The 21,489-nt window shown below is 46.5% G+C and overlaps 1 protein-coding gene across 6 annotated transcripts in view; it reads left to right on the top strand.

The window, feature by feature from the left end:
* Positions 1-20,119, top strand: part of LOC119974525 (carcinoembryonic antigen-related cell adhesion molecule 5-like) — a 112,794-nt gene extending 92,675 nt beyond the window's left edge. For all 6 annotated transcript variants that reach the window (XM_038813476.1, XM_038813472.1, XM_038813471.1 and 3 more), the window contains 3 exons: positions 16,961-17,002; positions 17,130-17,173; positions 18,300-20,119. In XM_038813476.1, coding sequence (XP_038669404.1) covers positions 16,961-17,002; positions 17,130-17,173; positions 18,300-18,303 — 90 coding nt within the window. In that variant the 3' untranslated portion in view covers positions 18,304-20,119. The remainder of the gene's footprint in view (positions 1-16,960; positions 17,003-17,129; positions 17,174-18,299) is intronic.
* Positions 20,120-21,489: the final 1,370 nt, after the last annotated feature.

Raw genomic sequence — 21,489 nt, 5'->3', positions numbered from 1 at the left:
TATTCCTGATTTCCACCCAAATGGATTCAACCTTATCCTCCATAGCACTGATGTTATCCCTTACTATTGCCCGGATGTCATCCTTAAATAACAGAGCAACACCACCTCCCTTACCATCCACTCTGTCCTTCCGAATAGTTTGATACCCTCGGATATTTAACTCCCAGTCGTGACCATCCTTTAACTATGTTTCAGTACTGGCCACTAAATCATAGTCATTTACGATGATTTGTGCCATCAACTCATTTACTTTATTCCTAATACTACGAGCATTCAGGTAAAGTACACTTAGAAGGAGAACATTCAGCCCATCGAGTCTACACCGGCTCTTGGAAAGAGCACCCTACCCAAGCCCATACCTCCACCCTATCCCCATAACCCAGTAAACCCACCTAACACTAAGGGCAATTTGGACCCCAAGGGCAATTTTAGCCTGGCCAATCCACCTAACCTGCACATCTTTGGACTGTGGGAGGAAACTGGAGCACCCGGAGGAAACCCATGCACACACGGGGAGAACGTGCAGACTCCACACAGACAGTGACCCAAGCCAGGATTCAAACCTTGGACCCTGGAGCTGCGAAGCATTTATGCTAACCACTATGCGACCGTGCTGCCCAAAGCAAGAAAGGGGGTAATGAAAGGAAGGCATGTAGCCAACGTAAAGAATGGATAGCTGGGAAGGCTCCAAGATGTCCTACTCTGACCAGGAATGAAGGTACTGAAGGTGAAGATATGACTCGAAAGCCTAGGTGTTACCATTGTAACAAGGCAAGACATGTTCGTTCAGTGTGTTGGAAGTTGTGAGGGAAATCCATGGGACTTGTGGGTGTTCAGAAGGAGGATTCTGAAAAGGGAACAGTAGTGGAGAACACTACAGGGCAGACTGTAGTGTTAAGTGGATGAGCGATAAGCAGGGTGTGTGTCTAAGGGGAAGGTCACCCCATTTTCCTCAGTTGATATAGCCAAAATCATAACTAATTTAAGGGACGCAGGTGGTATTCAAACTCTTGTACTGGAGGAGCATTCAGCTTTCTCCCCAGAGAGCTCAATGAAAGCTGTGATATTAGTGAATGGGACAGATGGAGGTTGTATCCCTATTCCATTGTATAAAGTACAATTGCAGTGTGATTTAGTATCATCAGTAGTTGTCAGAGTGGTTCAGGAATTCCCAGTGGAAGCAGTAGACTTACTTTTGGGAATGATTTGGCAGAGCTTCACCCATGATTGCAAGGAGTCTGAGGAAGGTATTGTAGACATGTTTATTCAATTATTTCCCCTTTTATATCTGCATTTACATTTTTGATCCATGGATGTTTACTGGACACGTAACTTTTTGCAATGCAGCCTGTATCTTTCATTCAAAGAGGTAGATCCAGAAGGCTATGCAGTTTTAGACTGACATCAGTGATGGCCCAGATTGATTGGCGCAGCTTGTAACCTATGAATGAGCCTAAACGGTGAAGTTCTGCCTGGTAACAGGTCCTGTTCCCACTGAAATAGTTTGGGACCTAAAGAGCTTTCAGTTTTGTGTTTAACAGCTCAGGGAGAAAAGCTGTTTTTTTGACATCTGTTTTCTCCAGAAATAACCAGCTAATTCTCGCCAAAGGAAATTGTGGGGACCAATTCTCTCTGTAGAAAAGGCTGATGCAAGCAGAAACCAAATTCTGATGACCCTCTCTGCAGAACCAGTGGATACGAAGCCAGGAGCTTCTCCTGGAAATAATTGTACTAAGATATTGTTAACTTCAAGAAAGATCATTTATAGGTTGCAAACCAACAACTTTGAACTTTGTGCACGTAAAGTCACAGACAGTCTGAGTGAGATAGCCCTTGTGAGATTTGAAACTTGATAATTTGGAGCAGTGTGGTAATTTGGAGCAGAGTGGGAGGAGGTGATTTTTCCCTTTTGGTTTGTTTTCTTTCTTCTGTCCCTGTAACTGGTAATCTGCAGCGAGTGATCTAGAAAGCAACGTGGGAAGGTAAGTGTGCGCATGCACGGGGGGTTCATTGCCACGTTGGCCATCGCGGAGGACCACCTCAGCCGACGCAGAGGAATAGAGGGCCCCCACGGCACAGGCCCGCCCGCGGATCAGTGGGCCCCGATCACGGGCCAGGCCACTGTGGGGCACCTCCCCCCCCCCCAAAGGACCCCGTGCTGCCAGGTCCCACCGGTAAGTACCTACTGTAATTTATGCCTGTGGGACCGGCTGAAAACGGGCGGCCACTTGGCCCATCGTAGGCCGGAGAATCGCCGGGGGGAGGGGGGACTGCTGCTCGCGGCCTCCAACCGGCACAATGTGATTCCCACCTCTGCCAAAACCCCGGTGCAAGAGAATTCGGCAGCCGATGGAGGCGGGATTCACGCCACCCCCCCCCCCCCCCCCCCCCCCCCCCCCCCCGCCCCCGGCGATTCTCCCGACCCAGGTCTTTATGCAACAAGGAATTATGGATAAGTAGGGAAATCTCACAGTAAAAAACAAATTTTTAAAACTTTGTATCTAAATGCAAGAAGCATTTGCAACAAACGTAATGAACTAACAGTGCAAATAGAAACAAGGTTATGACTTGGTGTGGATCATTGAAAAGTGGTTACAGGGAGACCAGGTCTGGGAATTGTGTATATTCAAGGATAAAGATAGGATGAAAGGACAAGGAGGTGGCACAGCCCTGCTGGTGAGGAAAGGGATCAGTGAGTAATGAGAAATGACATAAACACTAGAGATCAAGATGCCGAATCAGTCTGGGTAGAAATAAGAAATAACAAAGGGAAGAAGTCCTTGGTAGGAATAATCTATTGGTCCCAAAACAGTAGTTCTACAGTGGGGTACAGTATAAACCAGGAAATACTGGGAGCTTGCAAGAAAGGTACGGCAATAATAATGGGTGATTTTAATATGCACATAGACTGGAGGAATCAAATTGGCAAGGGTAACCTGGAGGCAGAGTTCATTGAATGCATTAGAGACTGTTTCCTTGAACAGTATGTTGGGGAACCAACCAGGGAGGAGGCTACTCTAGATTTGGCATTTTATAATGAGGAGGGATTAATTAATGACCTCATAGTTAGGATCCACTAGGGAGCAGTGACCATAATATGGTAGAATTCAAGATTCAATTTGGGGGCGAGAAAGTGGAGTCCCATTCTAGTGTTCTGGAATTAAACAAAGGAAATTACATAGGCTTAAGGTCAGATTTGGCCCGTATAGACTGGGCAGGGAGGCTAAAAGGCAGGACAACTGATGAGCAGTGGCAGTTGTTTAAGGATGCTCAATTCCAATCAAATAAAATATATCCCAGTGAGGAACAAAGATGGGAAGAGGGGTAAAAACATCCATGGCTAAACAAGGAGGTCAAGACATTATCAAGACTAAAACTAAGTTAAATCACATTGCAAAGGCCAATGGCAGACTGGAAGATGGGGAAACTTTCAAACATAAACAATGGGACACTAAAAAAAGTAATTTTAAAAAGCTAAAGTAAATTACAAAGAAAACTAGCACAGAATGTCAAAAAGGATAGCAAAACTTCCACATGTACATAAAAGGGAAGAGAGTCGCTATGGTGAATGTTGGTCCCTAAGAAGATGAAACTTGTGAGTTAATAGTGGGGAACACAGAAATGGTGAAGGTGCTAAATCAATCCGTGCCTCAGTTTCCACGATGGAGGACACGAGTACCATTTCTACTGGAATGGGCAATTTAGAGGTAATAGAAAGGATGGAACTTGGGACAATCTGTATCAATAGGAAAACAGTACTCAATAAACGCTTGGGATTGAGGACAGACAAGTCCCCAGGGCCTGATGGCCTACATCCTAGGGTGTCAAAGGAAGTGACAGCAGAGATAGTGGATCCATTCGTTATGATATTCCAAAATTCCATGGACACGGGAAAGGTTCCAGGAGGTTGGAAAAATGCTAATGTAATGCCCTTATTCAAAAAGGGAGGGGGGCAGAATGTGGGAAATTATAGACCAGTTAATTTAACATCTGTTGTTGGAAAATTGTTCGAATCAATTATCAAGGACGTAATATCAGGACATTTGGAACGCCAAAGTGTTATCCATCAGAGTCAGCAATGTTTTATGAAAGGCAAATCATGTTTGATTAATTTGCTTGAGTTCTTCGAGGATGTAACAAAGAAAGTGGTTAATGGGGATCCTGTAGATGTAGTATATCTGGGCTTCCGGAAGACGTTTGATACAGTGCTGCACAGAAGGTTAATTCACAGGGTGAGATCACATGGGATTAGAGGTAATTTATTAACTTGGACAGAAGACTGGCTGATGGAAAGAAGACAGAGAGTTGAGATGAATGGGTCTTCTTCTGCTTGGCAAGATGTAACTAGTGGCGTACCACAGGGTTCAGTCTTGGGCCCCAGCTACTGACAATCTATATTAATGACTTGGATACAGGGATAGAAGGATCTATAGCCAAATTTGCAGCTGACACAAAAATAGGTGGGACAGTAAGTTGCAATGAATAAATAAGAACCTTACAAATGGATATAGATAGATTAGGGGAGTGCGTGAAAATGTGGCACATGGAGTTTAATGTGGATAAGTGTGAGGTCATGCATTTTAGTTGAGAAAATGGAAAGGAAACTTATTATCTAAATGGGGAGATACTTCCGGGTGCTCTGATGCAGAGGGATCTGGGTGTCCTCATGCCTGAGTCAGAGAAAATGAGCACGCAGGGTGCAGCAGGTAAGGGAAGCAAATGGAATGTTGAAGTTTTTATAGCAAAAGGAATAGAGTATAAAGGTAAAGAAGTGTTGCTGCAATTATACAAGGCATTGGTAAGACCGCACCTGGAGTATTGTGCACAGTTTTGGTCCTTTTATTTCAGGAAAGATATCGAGGCATTGGAGGCAGTTCCGAGGAGGTTCACTAGATCGATTCCAGAGAAGTTTGTCGTATAAGAGAGATTGAACAGTTTAGGCCTATACTCTACAGAGTTTAGAAGAATTAGATCTAATTGAGGTGTACAAGAAGCTAAAAGGTATGAATAAAGTAAACGTGGAGCTGATACTTCCTCTTGTGGGGCACTCTAAAACAGGAGGTCATAATCTTACAATAACAGGTAGCAAATTCAACACAGATTTGAGGAAAAACTACGGGCGCAATTCTCCGCACTCACGACGGTGCGGAGAATAGCGGGGGTCGTAAATTTTTACGGCCACGCTAGTCCGACGCCCTCCCGCTATTCTCCCCCCCCCCCCCCCCACGCCCACCTCCCGACACGAATCGCTGCCGCCGTTTTTTTTACGGCCAGCAGCGATTCTCAGCTGGCCGATGGGCCGAATTCCAAGCCCTTTACGGCCGTTTTTACGAACGGCAAACACACCTGGTCTGGCCGTTCGTAAAAACGGCCGTAAAGTCCCGATCTTGGCAACCATGGCACCGATTGGCACGGCAGTACCACGGCCGTGCCAAGGGTGCCATGGGCAGCGGGTCCAATTCCCGCGCACTCTTTGTCCTTCCGCCGCCCCGCTGTATCAATTTGCGGGGCGGCTGAGGGGCATCCCGGCCCGCGCATGCGCGGGTTTTGCGCAAATGCGCGATGACATCATCCGCGCATGCGCGGGTTGGAGTCTTCCAATCCGCGCATGCGCGGCTGACGTCATGTGATGCGTCAGCCGGCGCAAACTCTGGCAAGTGGGCTTAACGAAATTCGTTAAGCCCACGATGCCGGAGTTCACGGCCGCAGCATGCTAGCCCCGACCGGGGAGCAGAATCGGTTCCCGGTCGAGGAGGGGGAGGCTGGCGTCAAACCCGCCCAGTTTTGATGCCAGCCTTACGATTTCTCCCTGTCTGGGAGAATCGCGCCCCTCATCTCCCAAAGGGTGGTGAATCTGTGGAATTAGCTATCCCAGAGCGCGGTAGATACAGGGACATGGAGTACATTTAAGGAGGCGCGGGATTCTCCTGTTATCGGCGCGATCGCCGGAACCCGGCACCAAAAACAATGCGGATCACTCCAGCATCGGGTACCCCCAAACGGCGCAAATTCTCTGGCCCAGAATGGGTTAGTAGCGGCGTGTCACCCGCCGCGGACACATGGAGCCACATCCCCCCCGGAGACCCAACAAAATGGCCGCCCGCCGCGCAGCACCGAGGTTCCAGGAGCGCGACATCAAGGCACTCCTGGACGCAGTACAGCAAAGGAGGAGGGAGGCCCTGTACCCTGGACACGCCTGCAGGGTTGACCCACACCTCAGCTGGCGCCTGTGGAGGGAGGTGGCAGAGGCCGTCAGCCCTGTGGCTGTAACACCAAGCACAGGTGCCCAGTGCCACAAGAAGGTGAATGACTATGTCAGGGCAGCCGGGTGAGTACCCCCCCCCCCCCCCCCGATGTGCGGCACACCCCCAGGTGCAACAAACCCTAACCCTAATGTGCTGCACACCTCTGCCAATATACACACAACCGCTGACCTGCGTGTATATCTCTGCTTTACACTGTTGCCCTTTGCGACACCCAGTGACGAGGGGGGCAGCCACATGGCCCCGTCGCAGCTGAGCCAGGACGCCCCTACCCAGGAAAGCCCTATCCAGGACAGCCCTACGCAGGACAGCCCTACGCAGGACAGCCCTACCCAGGACCCCGCTACCCAGGACACCCCTACCCAGGAAAGCCCTATCCAGGACAGCCCTACCCAGGACAGCCCTACGCAGGACAGCCCTACCCAGGAAAGCCCTATCCAGGACAGCCCTACGCAGGACAGCCCTACCCAGGATAGCCCTACCCAGGACAGCCCTACCCAGGACCCCGGGTTGGCCGGCCCCGGCAAACATCTGCCGCCCAGACGGGTCCCGGGTTCCTGGAGTTACCACCCCCACCCACAGCCCTGATGCAGTTATGGACCCAGGGACAATCGAAGGGGGTGACGGCCAGCTTGCAGCGGCTGCAGACGCAGGTGGAGGAGTGCACCTGCGTCCAGGAGCTGTGAGTGGTGCTGGTCATGCGTGCCACCCAGGCCGAAACCTGGATGACGTCTGCGGTGGAGGCAATGGGTGCGACGGTGTCAGACATTGGGAGCAGTATGCAACGTCTGGGGCGTTCTGTGCAGGCGGTGTCTGTGGCCCAGGACATGGCTGCCCTCTCACAGGAAGCCATCAGCCAGAGCCAGCGGCAGATCGCAGAGGCGCTTAATGCCGTGGCCCAGTCTCAGCAGGCCATGGCCCAGTCTCTGCAGACAGTGGCCCAGTCTCAGCAGGCCGTGGCCCAGTCTCAGCAGGCCATGGCCCAGTCTCTGCAGGCAGTGGCCCAGTCTCAGCAGGCAGTGGACAGTCTCAACAGGCCATTGCTGGGAGCATCGGCGCCATTGCCCGGGTGCTGGTCGGTGTCACAGACAGGGATGACCAACTTCCTGAGCTGCATGTCTGCAAACTTGCAGACCCTTGGCAATACCAGGACAGGCCTCCAGGATTTGCAGCGCCAGATATTGGGGGGGGGGGGGGAGGGGGGGGGGGTGTCGGATGGTCGGTCCGTTCGCATCCCTGACCCATGTAGAGGCTCGGGAGCCATTGGGCACCCCGAGAGAGGAGGAGGTGCTGGGGCCCGTTCTGGGTCCCCAGTAGGGGAGGCCCCGAAACACCGCGACACCTCAGACTCTGTCCCCTTCCATCCCAGGTGCATCTGGTGGACAAAGGGCAGGACAGGCTGGCAGCTCACCATCCCAGTCGCCCGAGTCGGAGCCTGGCCCATCTAGGCCGGGCCACCCCAGGAAATGGCCGCAAAATGGATCCCGTGTCATAGGGCAGGAATCACAGGAGTCCACTTCAAGTTCTGCTGTACCGTCTGGGGAACCACCTAGACGTAGTCAAAGGGCCCATAAGGCCAAACAATTAGACACTGAGTAAGTTGGCATGGGAGTTGGCACAGACGAGTTATAGGGGCTAGGGCACGTGTATGGATAGTTTGTTATTAAAATCAATTTCACACCTACAGCCCGTCTGTCCTGACCATTGCCACCATCCTCCTCATTCAGGGGGACTGCGCATTGTCCTGCTGCTCCTCCACTTCCTCCTCCTCTGCCTGCGGCACTCTGCTGGGCTATGTTGTGCAGGACACACCACACCTCAATAATGCGGCCGACCCTATCTAGCGGGTACTGGAGGGGCCCCTCCAGAGGGGTGCAGACACCTGAAATGCATTTTTAGCAGCCCAAAGCACCTCTCTATCACACCCCTGGTCGCTGTATGGGCATTGTTGTAGCTGTTCTCCGCATCACTCTGTGGCCTCCGTATAGGTGTCATCAGCTATGACCGCAACGGGTAACCCCTGTAGCCCAGTAACCAGCCCCTCAGCTCGGAGGGGGGGGGGGGGGTCGCGTCCCTCGAACATGCCGGGGATGTGAGATGGCGTATAGGGCGTCAGTCACTGCATGGGTGCACCGATGTCTGCGAGAGTCTCCTCCTGCATGCCTGGTCCGTGAGGTCCTGGTACGACGAGCGGGGCTGGTACACAGGGGGCCTCCTCGGGCATTATATAAGATGGTTCGATTTACGCCAGCGTGACCCGTGGTCACATCGGCGGGACTTTGGCCCATCCGGCCGGGAGAATTCGGGCAGCTCCGGGGTCCATTGCGTCACGCTGGTCCCCGCCATTCTCCGAGGTGGGCAGCACGATTTACGCCTCGGCGGCTTTTGGGGGGTTGGAGAATTCGGAGGCCGGCGGTGGCGGGATTCACGCCGCCCCTCCCCCCCCCCCCCCCCCCCCGGCGATTCTCCAGTTGGGGTGTCGGAGTATCCCGCCCGAGCAGTGTGACAGATTTTGAAAACAATTTTTTTTTAATACATGTGGAAGACCCAATTATTTTTTTCCAATTAAAGGGCAATTTTGTGTGGTCAATCCATCTAACCAGCACATCTTTGGGTTGTCGGGGTGTAACCCACGCAGACACGGGGAAAATGTGCAAACTCCACATGGACAGTGACCCAGGGCTGGGTCCTCAGCACCACAGTCCCAGTGCTCACCATTGTGCCACTGTGCTTCCCGACAGATTTTTAATTGGTAATGGGTTGAAGAGTTCTGGAGAACGGGCAGGATGGTGGAGTTGAGGCCAGGATGGGATCATCCATGATCACATGGAAGACGTTAGGCTCGGGAGGCTAAATTGTCTACTCCCGCTCCTAGATCATGCGTTCTTGGGAGGAAATGTTCTGGTTGATTTCGCAATCCAGCTCTTGATCTGTAACATTGTAGGTAGTAGATGAGGACCATGTCAGCCATGATAGAATGGTGGAGCAGTCCAATTGGGCCGAATGGTCTAATTCTGCTCCCATATCTTATGAACTTATAAACATGCTCATACTATGAAAAAAGTGCATTGAAGGACTGTCAAAGGACTCTTATCTTTTGACCTTAATCCTTATTATTTTACCCCTTTTCACTCCTCTGCTTTTCTCTGTCCTGTGTGTTTGGGTAATGGTTGGGTCAGTTGAAGGGGGAGTTGGGTATTAGCTTGATGTAAAGTAGCTGTATTCACTACATATTTAATACTTTTTCTAGTTATAAATAAACAGTAATGTGTTTAAACTTAGAAAACTGGTGACTGTAATTATTGATAGTCATGGACCAAAAATTTGGGGTATTTTAATAAGAATTATTGGTTGAATATTTTTGTTCTTCACATGGGCTAAACAGGCAGATGAGCAGCACATTTTTATCATTTGCATCCAAGTGTATGTTCAAAGATCACTGGTACACAGGCACTTTCAGTGTATTTAGGAGTTTGCTGCTGTCTTAGTTCACGGTTCTGCCAGGTTTCCTTTTGATTTCTGTAGCATTTTAAGCCTGCCCAGCTGTATTTGAGGACTTGATCTTCTCTGCTAGATTTGTTTGAGGATTGCAGCACAGTTGGTCCTTAGATGCAATGTACACTTCCTTGTGTATTTGATCTTGATGGGGATAATATACTCAACTGTTGAGGAATGCACCATTGTTGGCATGGTAGGTTGAAGTCAGGTGGGTGGGCTTTGGGATCTGTGATGAGGAAGTATTTTTTATTGTTGGTGTGTTGACTCCAATCCGGCTGCCACAGGGCCTCTGCTGTTAGCTGTGGTCTAGAAAATGTCCACGCCTGAGAGGCACAACAGAATTTGCCAGCATAGATAAACTTTCCAGACAGGGTTGAAGGAAGGCAGATCAGTTATATAGGAATTGAAAAGGGTTGAGGTGAGAACAGATCCCGGTTGGACTCTTCCCTCCAGATGCTTGTTTCATCACCATGTGCACTCTGAACCATCTATATCTGAGTAATAATTCAATGACATCAGTAACTGAGGAAGGACTTTCACAACCAGACATGTATGCAAGACCATGTCCTATTCTATGATGCGATCGGGAAAGACAGCTTTGAAGTTATTTTCCACACCAGTTTCAGTTAAACTGGTGAGGGAAAAGACCTAGTTGCATGTGCTTTGCCCTCACTGAAAGGCAGCTTGTTCAGTGTTTTGTCCACGTATCAGTAAATTCAGTATTTGCATTGTCACTGCGCATGCTGGACAAGTTGATGAGACAATGGAGATCTGCAGCCTGTTGTCACTTGCATTGGAGGTTCAATGGATTTTCTTGATAAGACCATAAGTTATGGGAGCAGAATTAGGCCATCCAGCCCATCGGGTCTGCTCCATCATTTGATCATGGCTGATATGTTCCTCGTCTCCATTCTCCTGCTTTATCCCCATAATCCCTGGACCCTTTATTAATCAAGAAATCCCCTTTTTCATCAAGAACATCAAATTTGTGCTTGAGGTGCTGTTACCTACAGGGCTACAGACGAAGAGTTGGAAGGTGGAATTAGACAGAATAGTTATTTTTTAGAGCATAAGAACTAGGAGCAGGAGCAGGCAATTTAGCCTCTCGTGCCTGCTCCACCATTCAACATGGTCATGGCCGATCTAATCATGGCCTCATCTCCCCATCCTGCCAATTCTCCGCAGCCCTTTACCCATTACCATTTTAAAATCTGTCTAGCTCCTCCTTATAGAACAAAGAACAAAGAAAGTTACAGCACAGGAACAGGCCCTTCGGCCCTCCCAGCCTGCGCCGATCCAGATCCTATATCTAAACCTGTCACCTATTTTCCAAGGATCTACTCTCCTCTGTTCCCTGCCCATTCATATACCTGTCTAGATGCATCTTAAACGATGCTATCGTGCCCACCTCTACTACCTCTGCTGGCAAGGCATTCCAGGCACCCACCACCCTCTGCGTAAAAAACTTTCCACGTACATCTCCCTTAAACTTGCCCCATCTCACCTTGAAATCATGACCCCTTGTAATTGACACCCCCACTCTTGGAAAAAGCTTGTTGGTATCCGCCCTGTCCATACCTCTCATAATTTTGTAGACCTCAATCAGATCCCCCCTCAACCTCCGTCTTTCCAATGAAAACAATCCTAATTTACTCAACGTTTCTTTATAGCTAGCACCCTCCATACCAGGCAACATCCTGGTGAACCTTCTCTGCACTCTCTCTAAAGCATCCACATCCTTCTGGTAATGTGGCGACCAGAACTGCACGCAGTATTCCAAACGTGGCCTAATCAAAGTCCTATACAACTGTAACATGACCTGCAGACTATTGTACTAAATACCACATCCAATGAAGGCAGGCATGCTGTATGCCTTCTTGACCACTCTATTGACCTGCGTTGCCACCTTCAGGGCACAATGCACCTGGGGCGCGATTCTCCGCACCCCACGCCGGTGGGGAGAATCGCGGGAGGGCCAGGCGAATCATTTTGCGACAAACCGCACGGAGAATCGCAGCTCGCCGTTTCTCACAGCGACCGGTGATTCTCTGGCCCGGATGGGCCGAGCGGCCTGCCGAACCCGACCGGTTCACACCGGCGCCAACCACACCTGGTCGCTGCCGGCGTGAACAGCACGCGACCGGTGAGTGTGGGGCCTGTGGGGGGCAGAGGAATGATCGAGCACCACGGGCGTGCTCAGCAGATGTCTGGCCCGCGTTCGGTGCCCACCGATTGTCGGGCCGGCGTCTCTAAAAGACGCACTCTTTTCAATCTGCCGCCCCGCAAGATCAAGCCGCCATGTCTTGCGGGGCAGCAGAGGGGAAGATGGCAACCGTGCATGCGCGGGTTGGAACCAGCCAACCTGTGCATGCGCTGCTGACGTCGCTTTGGCGCCGCCGGCCGTGTCATTCCCAGCGCGCCGCTTTGACGCAAGCATCAAGGCCCGGCGCGCGGAATTCACGCGCCGCCGCTCCTAGGCCCCCGGGGGGGGGGGGGGGGGGGGGGGGGGGGAGAATAGTGGGCGAGGAGCGGCCTCCGACGCCGGAGTGAAACACTCCGGGTTTCACTCCTGCTTCGGCTGTATGTCTCCCGATGGGAGAATACCGCCCCTGAACTCCCAGATCTTTCTGTACATCAATTTTCCCCAGGACTCTTCCATTGACCATATAGTCCGCTCTTGAATTTGATCTTCCAAAATGCATCACCTCGCATTTGCCTGGATTGAACTCCATCTGCCATTTCTCTGCCCAACTCTCCAATCTATCTATATTTTGCTGTAATCTCTGACAGTCCTCTTCGCTATCTGCAACTCCACCAATCTTAGTATCATCTGCAAACTTGCTAAGCAGACCACCTATACCTTCGTCCAGATCATTTATGTATATCACAAACCACAGTGGTCGGAGCACCGATCCTTGTTGAACTCCACTAGTCACCTTTTTCCATTTTGAGACACTCCCTTCCACCACTACTCTGTCTCCTGTTGCCCAGCCAGTTCTTTATCCATCTAGCTAGTACACCCTGAACCCCATATGACTTTACTTTTTCCATCAACCTGCCATGGGAAACTTTATAAAACGCCTTCCCTGCACAAAACCATGCTGCCTATCACTGATAAGTCTATTTTCTTCCAAATGTGAATAGATCCTATCCCTTCGTATCTTCTCCAACAGTTTGCCTACCACTGACGTGAAGCTCACAGGTCTATAATTCACTGGATTATCCCTGCTACCCTTCTTAAACAAAGGGACAACATTAGCAATTCTCCAGTCCTCCTTGACCTCACCCATGCTCAAGGATTCTGCAATATCTGTTAAGGCCCCAGCTATTTTATCCCTTGCTTCCCTCAATAACCTGGGATAGATACCACCTTGACCTGGGGACTTGTCCACCTTAATACCTTTTAGAATACCCAAAACTTCCCCCTTCCTTATGCTGACTTGACCTAGAGTATTTAAACATCCATCCCTAGCCTCAACATCCGCCATGTCCCTCTCCTTGGTGAATACCGATGCAAAGTACTCATTAAGAATCTCACCCATTTCCTCTGACACCATGCATAAATTCCCTCTTTTGTCTTTGAGTGGGTCAATCATTGCTCCTGAAATACGAATAAAAGGCTTCAGGATTTTCCTTAACCCTGTTAGCCAAAGATATTTCATGACCCCTTTTAGCCCACTTAATGCACGTTTGAGATTTGTCCTACTTTCCCGACATTCCACCAAAGCTTCATCAGTACAGTATTGAGTCACCTCAATCTTATGTATGCTTCCTTTTTCATCTTGGCTATTCTCACAATTTCACCCTTCATCCATAGTTCCCTAATCTTGCCATTTCTATCTCTCATTTTCACAGGGACATGTCGGTCCTGCACTCTAATCAACCTTTCCTTAAAAAATTCCCACATTTCAAATGTGGATTTACCCTTAAACAGCTGCTCCCAATCCACATTCCCTAGCTCCTGCCGAATTTTGTTATACTTGGCCTTTCCCCAATTTAGCACTCTTCCTTTCGGACCACTCTCGTCTTTGCCTTAAGTATTCTAAAACATATGGAATTGTGATCACTATTCCCAAAGTAATCACCGACTGAAACTTCAACCACCTGGCCAGGATCATTCCCCAATACCAGGTCCAGCATGGCCCCTTCCCGAGTTGGACTATTTACATACTGCTCTAAAAAAAACTCTCCTGGATGCTCCTTACAAATTCTGCTCCATCTACGCCTCCAACACTACATGAGTTCCATTCAATGTTGGGGAAGTTAAAATCTCCCATCACGACCACCCTATTGCTCCTACATTTTTGTATAATCTCATAGTTATTCATTATCCCAGCATCCACCACAATTCGCAGTAGCGAATGCCACAAATTCACGATCCTTTGGCAGAAGTAGTTTCTCCTCATTTCTGTTTTAAATTTGTTATACTTTATCCTGAGACTGTGGCCTCTCTTTATAGAATGCATCAAAGAGGAAGCATCCACTCCACATCTACTTCATCATCTTAAATACCTCAATTTTATCTCCCCTAATTCTAATAAACTCTAGAGAGTATATGACTAAACTGCTCAATATCTCTTCATAAAACAAACCCTTAATATCTAGAATCAGTCTAGTAAACCTCCTCTGAACTGCGTCCAATACCACTACATCTTTCTTCAAATAAGAGGACCAAAACTGTGCACAATACTCAAGGTGCAGTCTCACCAATGCCTTATACGGTTGAAACAACACTTCCTTACCTTTATTCTCTATTCCTTTAGCTGTAAATGCCAACATTCCAATTACTTTCTTTATTTCCTGCTGACCTGCGTGCTAGCTTTCTGTGACCCATGCTCGAGGACATGCAAATCCCTCTGCACCTGAGCACCCCAGACTCTCTGCCAATTTCGATAATAAGTTGCCTTTTCATTTTTCAACCAAAATGGGTGACCTCAAACTTATCAACGTTAAACTCATCTGTCACATTTCAGCCACCCACCACCGGGCGGCACTGTAACATAGTGGTTAGCACAGCTCCAGGTTAGATTCCCAGCTTGGGTCATTGTGCGGAGTCTGCACATTCTCCTCGTGTCTGTGTGGGTTTCCTCCGGGTGCTCCAGTTTCCTCCCACAGTCCAAAGATGTGCAGGTAAGGTGGATTGGCCATGCTATATTGTCCATAGTGTCCAAAGTGGTTGGGTGGGGTTACGGGGAAATGGTGGTGGTGTAGGCTTGGTAGGGTGCTCTTTCCAAGGGCCGGTGCAGAGTCAATAGACCGAATGGCCTCCTTCTGCACTGTAAATTCTTTAAAAAAAACACTTGAACATCTTCTATCCCTGTTTCCAAGTCGTTAATATATAAATAGTTGCGGCTCAAGGACCACACTCTATGGCACCCATCCTGCCATCCAGAAAAAGACACATTCATCCCAACTCTCTGTCTTCTGTCCGTCAGCCAGTCTTCTATCCAAACTAATGAATTACCCCCTAACCCCATGTGATCTAACCTTGTGTATTAACCTTCTGTGTGGCACCTTATCAAACGCCTTCTGGAAGTCCAGATATACATCTACAGGATCTCCATTATTTTCACTTGGCCTGTTACATCTTCAAAGAACTCTAGAAAATTAATCAAACATGATTTACTCTTCAAAAAACCATGCTGACTTTGATGGATTGCATTTTTACTTTCCAAATGTCCAGACATTACTTCCTTAACGATGGATTCTGACAATTTCCCGATAACAAATGTTAAACTCACTTATCTGTAATTTCCTATACTCGACCTTCCTCCCTTTTTGATTTTATTTGGATTTTTCCCAATCCATTGGAACCTTTCCCATGTCCAGAGAATTTTATAATATTTTAACCAATTGATCTCTGCTGCCACATCCCTTAATACCCTAGCATGTAGGTCGTTGGGTCCAAGGGACTTGTCTGCCTTCAATCCCAATGTTGAGTACTGTTTCCCGATTGATGTTGATTGTTCCAAGTTCCACCCTTTCTATTACCTCTGAATTACTTGTTCCTATGGGGATGGTACTTGGGTCCTCCACAGTGAAAACTGAAGCAAAATATTGATTTAGCATCTCCACCATTTCTGTGTTCCCCACTATTAACTCTGTTTTAATCCTCCAATGAACCAACATTTAGTTTAGCGACTGTCTTCTGTTTTATGTACTTATAGAAGCTTTTGTTATCCTTTTTTATATTTTTCGCGACCTTCATTGCAGATGACAGGACCCCATTATTTTGGCACTCTCCACAGAATTTGTATCTGTACAGTACAGTCGTACCTTCATCCAAGCCCCCTGCCTCAACATGGCCATAGAGTGAGCTCTGCAGTGGGATTCTAATTCCAGTGGATCAGCACATGCAGATTGGTTACCCCCACCTCCTGGTCTTCTGCACTATGCCACATTATGGACTCTCTTCTCCTGAAAGCAAAGAATAGAATATATAATCAGTGATCTCTCTACCTGAACCATCATTCCAGCTTGCCCCCTCCCCACCAAGAACCAGCTTGCCCGGCATATTAGAATGGCACACTTCATCTTCCAATGCATTGAGGTCAAACATTCAGACATCCCAGCTTTGGCAGCACAGGCTTCAGTGCCAGTTCACGCACACTCTTACACACCTGAGTGTCGGGGGAAAAGCCACCCGACCACACCTCTCCAAACATTTCCATGCCATTTCTGCACTCATCCTTTTCCGGTCTTCTTTGCCTTACTCCATTATAAGATCAGCTGGTTTTTAAGACAAATTAAAAATCTTTAGGGTGAAAGATGGAGGAATTCTTCATCGGTGTCATCCTCCGCTCCACCTACAGCACACCCACCCTCGCGGGTGTCCTGACAACATGGGGTGACCACAATGGGAAATCCCATTGGCCGGCTGGCAGAACAGAGGATCCTGCTGCCGATGAGGGCACGTCATGCAGGAAAACGCGACTGGCGGACTGGAGTGTTTTGATGAACTTTCAATTTTGCCATAGGGATGATAATCGGTTGTATGTAAATTGGATATTCAGTGCCCGTGTTCTTCCATCACGCGTTAAAAATGAACATTCATCCTGAAATTTGATATGGTAATTTAGTAGGTTGGTCTGACTTTTATGCAGGATATATGGCATGCTAATTGTTTTAAGCTCTGAAATAATAACATGGATGTCTTCGGTGCCTGATTATATTTTTGTTTTTCAAATACATTTGTACAGGAGGAAACTACAAAACCACCTGATGAAAGCCCTACTTACATGGTTAGGACATAAGTTTGTGCTTTGCTTTAAATCTTTCACTTACAAATTATTCTATATTGCACCGTAGTTCTCTTTTATCTTGCTCTCTTTCTACTCACTAAAAGCAAATATCTTCTTGTTTTAACAGGACTTACAACTGCAGGATCGGTCAGTTTACAGTGAACTGATGAGGTTCGTGGACAGAAAATTTCACATGTCACTTGTCATATTTAAAATATAATAAATGAAATATAGGCACTTCCATTTCCCAACAAACTTACATGCGAATTAGATGCAGAGAGTGTAAAATTCAATGTTAATGCTCCTAATTGACCTCTGCAAAACCTGTTGTAAAATGTTTCTGTTTTTTGGCCTATTAGAACTTAAGAAAATAAGAACTAGGTACAAAAGTAGGCAAGTCAGCCCCTCAAGCCACTCCACCATTCAATACAATCATGGCTCATCTCATCTCCATTTAGATGATGAGTTGCCTTTCTAATTTTCTGACCAAAATGGATAACCTCACACTGATCCACTTTAAACTCCATCTGCCAAATTTTGTCCCACTCATGTAACTATCTATCTCCATTTGTAAATTTCTTATTTCTTCATTGCAACTAACTATCCTGCCTATTTTAGTGCCATCTGCAAATTTGGTCACCCAGTCTTTCTTCCAAGTTAATAAATTACCCCTAATTCCATGTGATCTTACCGTTTGTGTAAACCTTTTGGGCAGCACCTTATCAAGTGCCTCCGGGACGTCCAGATATACGACATCAACAGGATGTCCATTATCCACTTGGCTTGTTACAGCTCTGAAGAGCTCTCGTAAATTAGTCAAACATGATTTACCCTTCATAAAATCATGCTGACCCTGATGGATTGCATTTCGACTTTCCAGATGTCCTGTTATTACTACTAAATTAAATTGTTAGATTCTGTCTTGTGCTGTCAAGACACTACAATGCCGATCAATCCACAGCTGAACAACACCAATGGAGAAAAATTATTTTATACACATTCATTAAAATAACATTGAATTTAGCATCCTTCAGGCATGAACTGGAAGTGTGCATGGCGGAAGATATAATGCTAATTGCTTCCAATTTCAAGCAGCCCATGTCACATTGTGTTTTCAACTGTATTTGCCAGCTTTATGCAATATTACACACCAGCAATCCACTTAATCTTTGCATAAACATAGATTCTTGCAACACATAAGCAATAGGAAATGCAGTTATTTCTCAAAAGTTATGCATTTTACCAAAACTATTTGCACGTACTTCAAATCAATGTTATTTCCATTTTTCTTCCACAGGTAATAACTTACTTGATGACCCTCAGTCACTGTGCAACAGAAGGACAACAAATTCATGGAGATGCTCTCTGCCTCTGTATAATTCTCTTATTGCTGACTCAAAAATAATCCATGAGCTATCAATTCCCAACCTCTAATGAGTGACTCCTTATATTCATAATTTTAACCTGCACCTTAATACAGATTGTTTTTTCCCATCTGCTATCAATGCCCTTCTGAGCTCAGTAAAACTTCCCTTCATATAAACTCTATTACTGATAGCAATTTCCACCTCTGAACCGAGGTTGAATCTCGTGTTCTCAGCGACAACTTTGCTCTTTCCCAACTGGGTTCTTCCTCTTGCAACAACACTGATCTTTGTTTCAGTAATGCATCGGGACACATGTTTGTGCACCCAAGTGGTGGAGCCATCCCTACCCTGATCACAGTGGACCACATCCAGCATTACACTTCGATGCCAAAAATACCAAATAGTTCTGGGATTGTTATGGACATTAATGACACATGCCAGTCTTTTTTATGTCGCTCATTAGTGCTGTTCTTTTTTGCAGCACCTTGTTTTTAAAAAAATTTAGAGTTCCCAATTATTTTTTTTCCAATTAAGAGGCAATTTAGTGTGGCCAATCCACCTAACCTGCACATCTTTGCGTTGTGGGGGTGAAACCCAAGGAGACATGGGGAGAATGTGTACATGGACTGTGTCCCAGGGCCGGGATTTGAACCCAGGTCCTCAGTGCTGCAGTCCAAGTGCTAACCACTGCACCACATGCCACCTCTCTGCAGCACCTTGTTTGAAGTCAGTTTTCCCCAGTGACTAAGCAATGGCACTGCCCTAAATTATCCGCAAATGTTATTCTTTTCTACTTTGGTCACAGGGCTTTTCTCTCTCAACCTTCCTACAGCCTATAACAGTTGAACTTTCTCTAACACCTATCCTCTGTGTCCAACACAGTTCTTCAAGTAAAGGGTAAAATGCCTTTAAACATGCTGGTCTTGTGACTGAGGCTCATTTCTCTAAAATGAATTAAAAATCAATATTACATCTTCTTATTATGGATTCACTATCCAGAAGCAAAAGTCTGTCTTTATCTATCAACTGGATACTTCATACTATAAATATCTGAATCTGGTCATACACTAGCTTCTGGTACTCATTCAATAAAAATCAATATTATCTCCACCATTCAACAATTTATTCATTGGCATAATTCTGATAAATGGGTGCTGCAGCCAGATAACCTCCTCTTTGTACTTCATGCTGCTTCTAATGAGCACCAACATCCCATTGGACATTTTAATGGTTCAACCCTGCCTTTCAATGATTTGTGCAGTCGGATTGCTGAATTTATTTCTCCTTTCATACATCTTGGTTTACACCATCCTTGAACTGCTGTGTACAGTTATTGGAACCAGGCCCAAAAAGTGCATTTATTTTTATTTTGTAGATTCAGTGATTGTAAAATTCCACATGCAGTGTTAAATGCAGATTTTTGGACATTGTCTGACATTCTCTAATCCTCAACATGACACATTTTTGAAGTCCTCACAAAGGACCTCTTTGTAAATTAGTTGAAATGTTTTGAAGCTCCACCTTCAAGCTGTTTGACTTGCTGTAAATAAGAAAATGGTTAGAAACATTATGCCTTGCTGAATGATATGTAGCTGGGCAGTTAATTCCAAGGAGCATAATAAGTATATAAATTTTGATCAATATCTTCTCGAGCTCTGCAAAACTCATTATATATTTCTGTTTGTACAAATTCTCTATTTTGACAACATTTGACATTTTGAAAATATTAAATCTTTTTGAAATATGGAAATGAATTTCATTTCTCACTTAATCCCACATTAATGACATTAATTAATTTCACTCTCTCTTGCAAAGTGAAAGATTATTTATCTTTTAACTTCCTGTTTTACTGTCTGTGATAATCCATTGTTGTAATTGGTTGCTTAGCATGCTTGATGATGTCATTATTTCTGGACAACGGAATATACTTGAGCTGAATCCGGAATCAATTTACGTTGAAAGAAATTGAAGCCCACGCTGTCAATATTACTCGAATTTTGTGAGCAACTTCAAACTGCCTTTTCTTTCTTTGTTCTTTCCAAAAGCCTCACATTGCCCCATGTTTTATATAATCCCATAATTCTGGTGACTCTCTTAAGATGCATCTATTTATTTTCAAGTCACTGTTGTCATCGAATGTAATCACTGTGCATCCTGCCCGAGTACCGTTTGAAAACCTATATCTGCGTTGCCCTCTGCACCTGCCCCACGTACCCCCACCACCCTTAAGAAAATACATTTTTTTAGGGAAATTATCAAACAAAATGTTCAGAATATACCGGAAACATTTTATAGATCATAGATCATAGCATAGCATTTACAGATCATAGCAGTTACAGTGCAGAAGGAGGCCATGTGGCCCATCGAGTCTGCACCAGCTCTTGGAAAGAGCACCCTACCCAACCTCACACCTCCACCCTATCCCCATAACCTGTAACTCCACCCAACACTAAGGCAATTTTGGACACTCGGGGCAATTTATCATGGCCAATCCACCTAAGCTGCACATCTTTGGACTGTGGGAGGAAACCCATGCACACACAGGGAGTACGTACAGAGTCCACACAGTGACCCAAGCCGGTATCATACCGGGGACCCTGGAGCTGTGAAGCAATTGTGCTAACCACCATGCTACAGTGCTGCCCCTAGCTATGCTACAGTGCTGCCCCTAACTATGCTACTGTGCTGCCCCTACCTATGCTACCGTGCTGCCCCTACTATGCTACCGTGCTGCCTATATTTTGCTTGTGGTTTGCACCAGTCGTCTGAATTACATCAGACTTTAAGGTCATTGTTAACAAAATTGAGCTTTACTGAACCACATGTGTATGCGAAAAATAGGAGATAATGGAGCATGAAGAATTTGGAAGCATGGTAACCATGCAGTGAAGTAGAATTTCTGAGCGGTGCTTTTATTTTTAATGCAGCTTGAATAAACATGGAACTGTCAGCTGTCCAGAAGGGGTTAACAGTGAAACAAAATAAAAGGAAATTAAATAGAAAATGAACGACATTGTTATCACCCTTAATAAAATACATTTTTTTTAGGGAAAATTAGAATTTCCAACTGAATGAAAGGAAGAAATGGAAACAATAAAAATCAGGTGATAATAAAACAAA

This window comes from Scyliorhinus canicula, chromosome 12, assembly GCF_902713615.1.
Source record: "Scyliorhinus canicula chromosome 12, sScyCan1.1, whole genome shotgun sequence".
NCBI classification, from domain to species: domain Eukaryota; kingdom Metazoa; phylum Chordata; class Chondrichthyes; order Carcharhiniformes; family Scyliorhinidae; genus Scyliorhinus; species Scyliorhinus canicula.
This window is presented reverse-complemented; position numbering and strand designations above follow the sequence as displayed.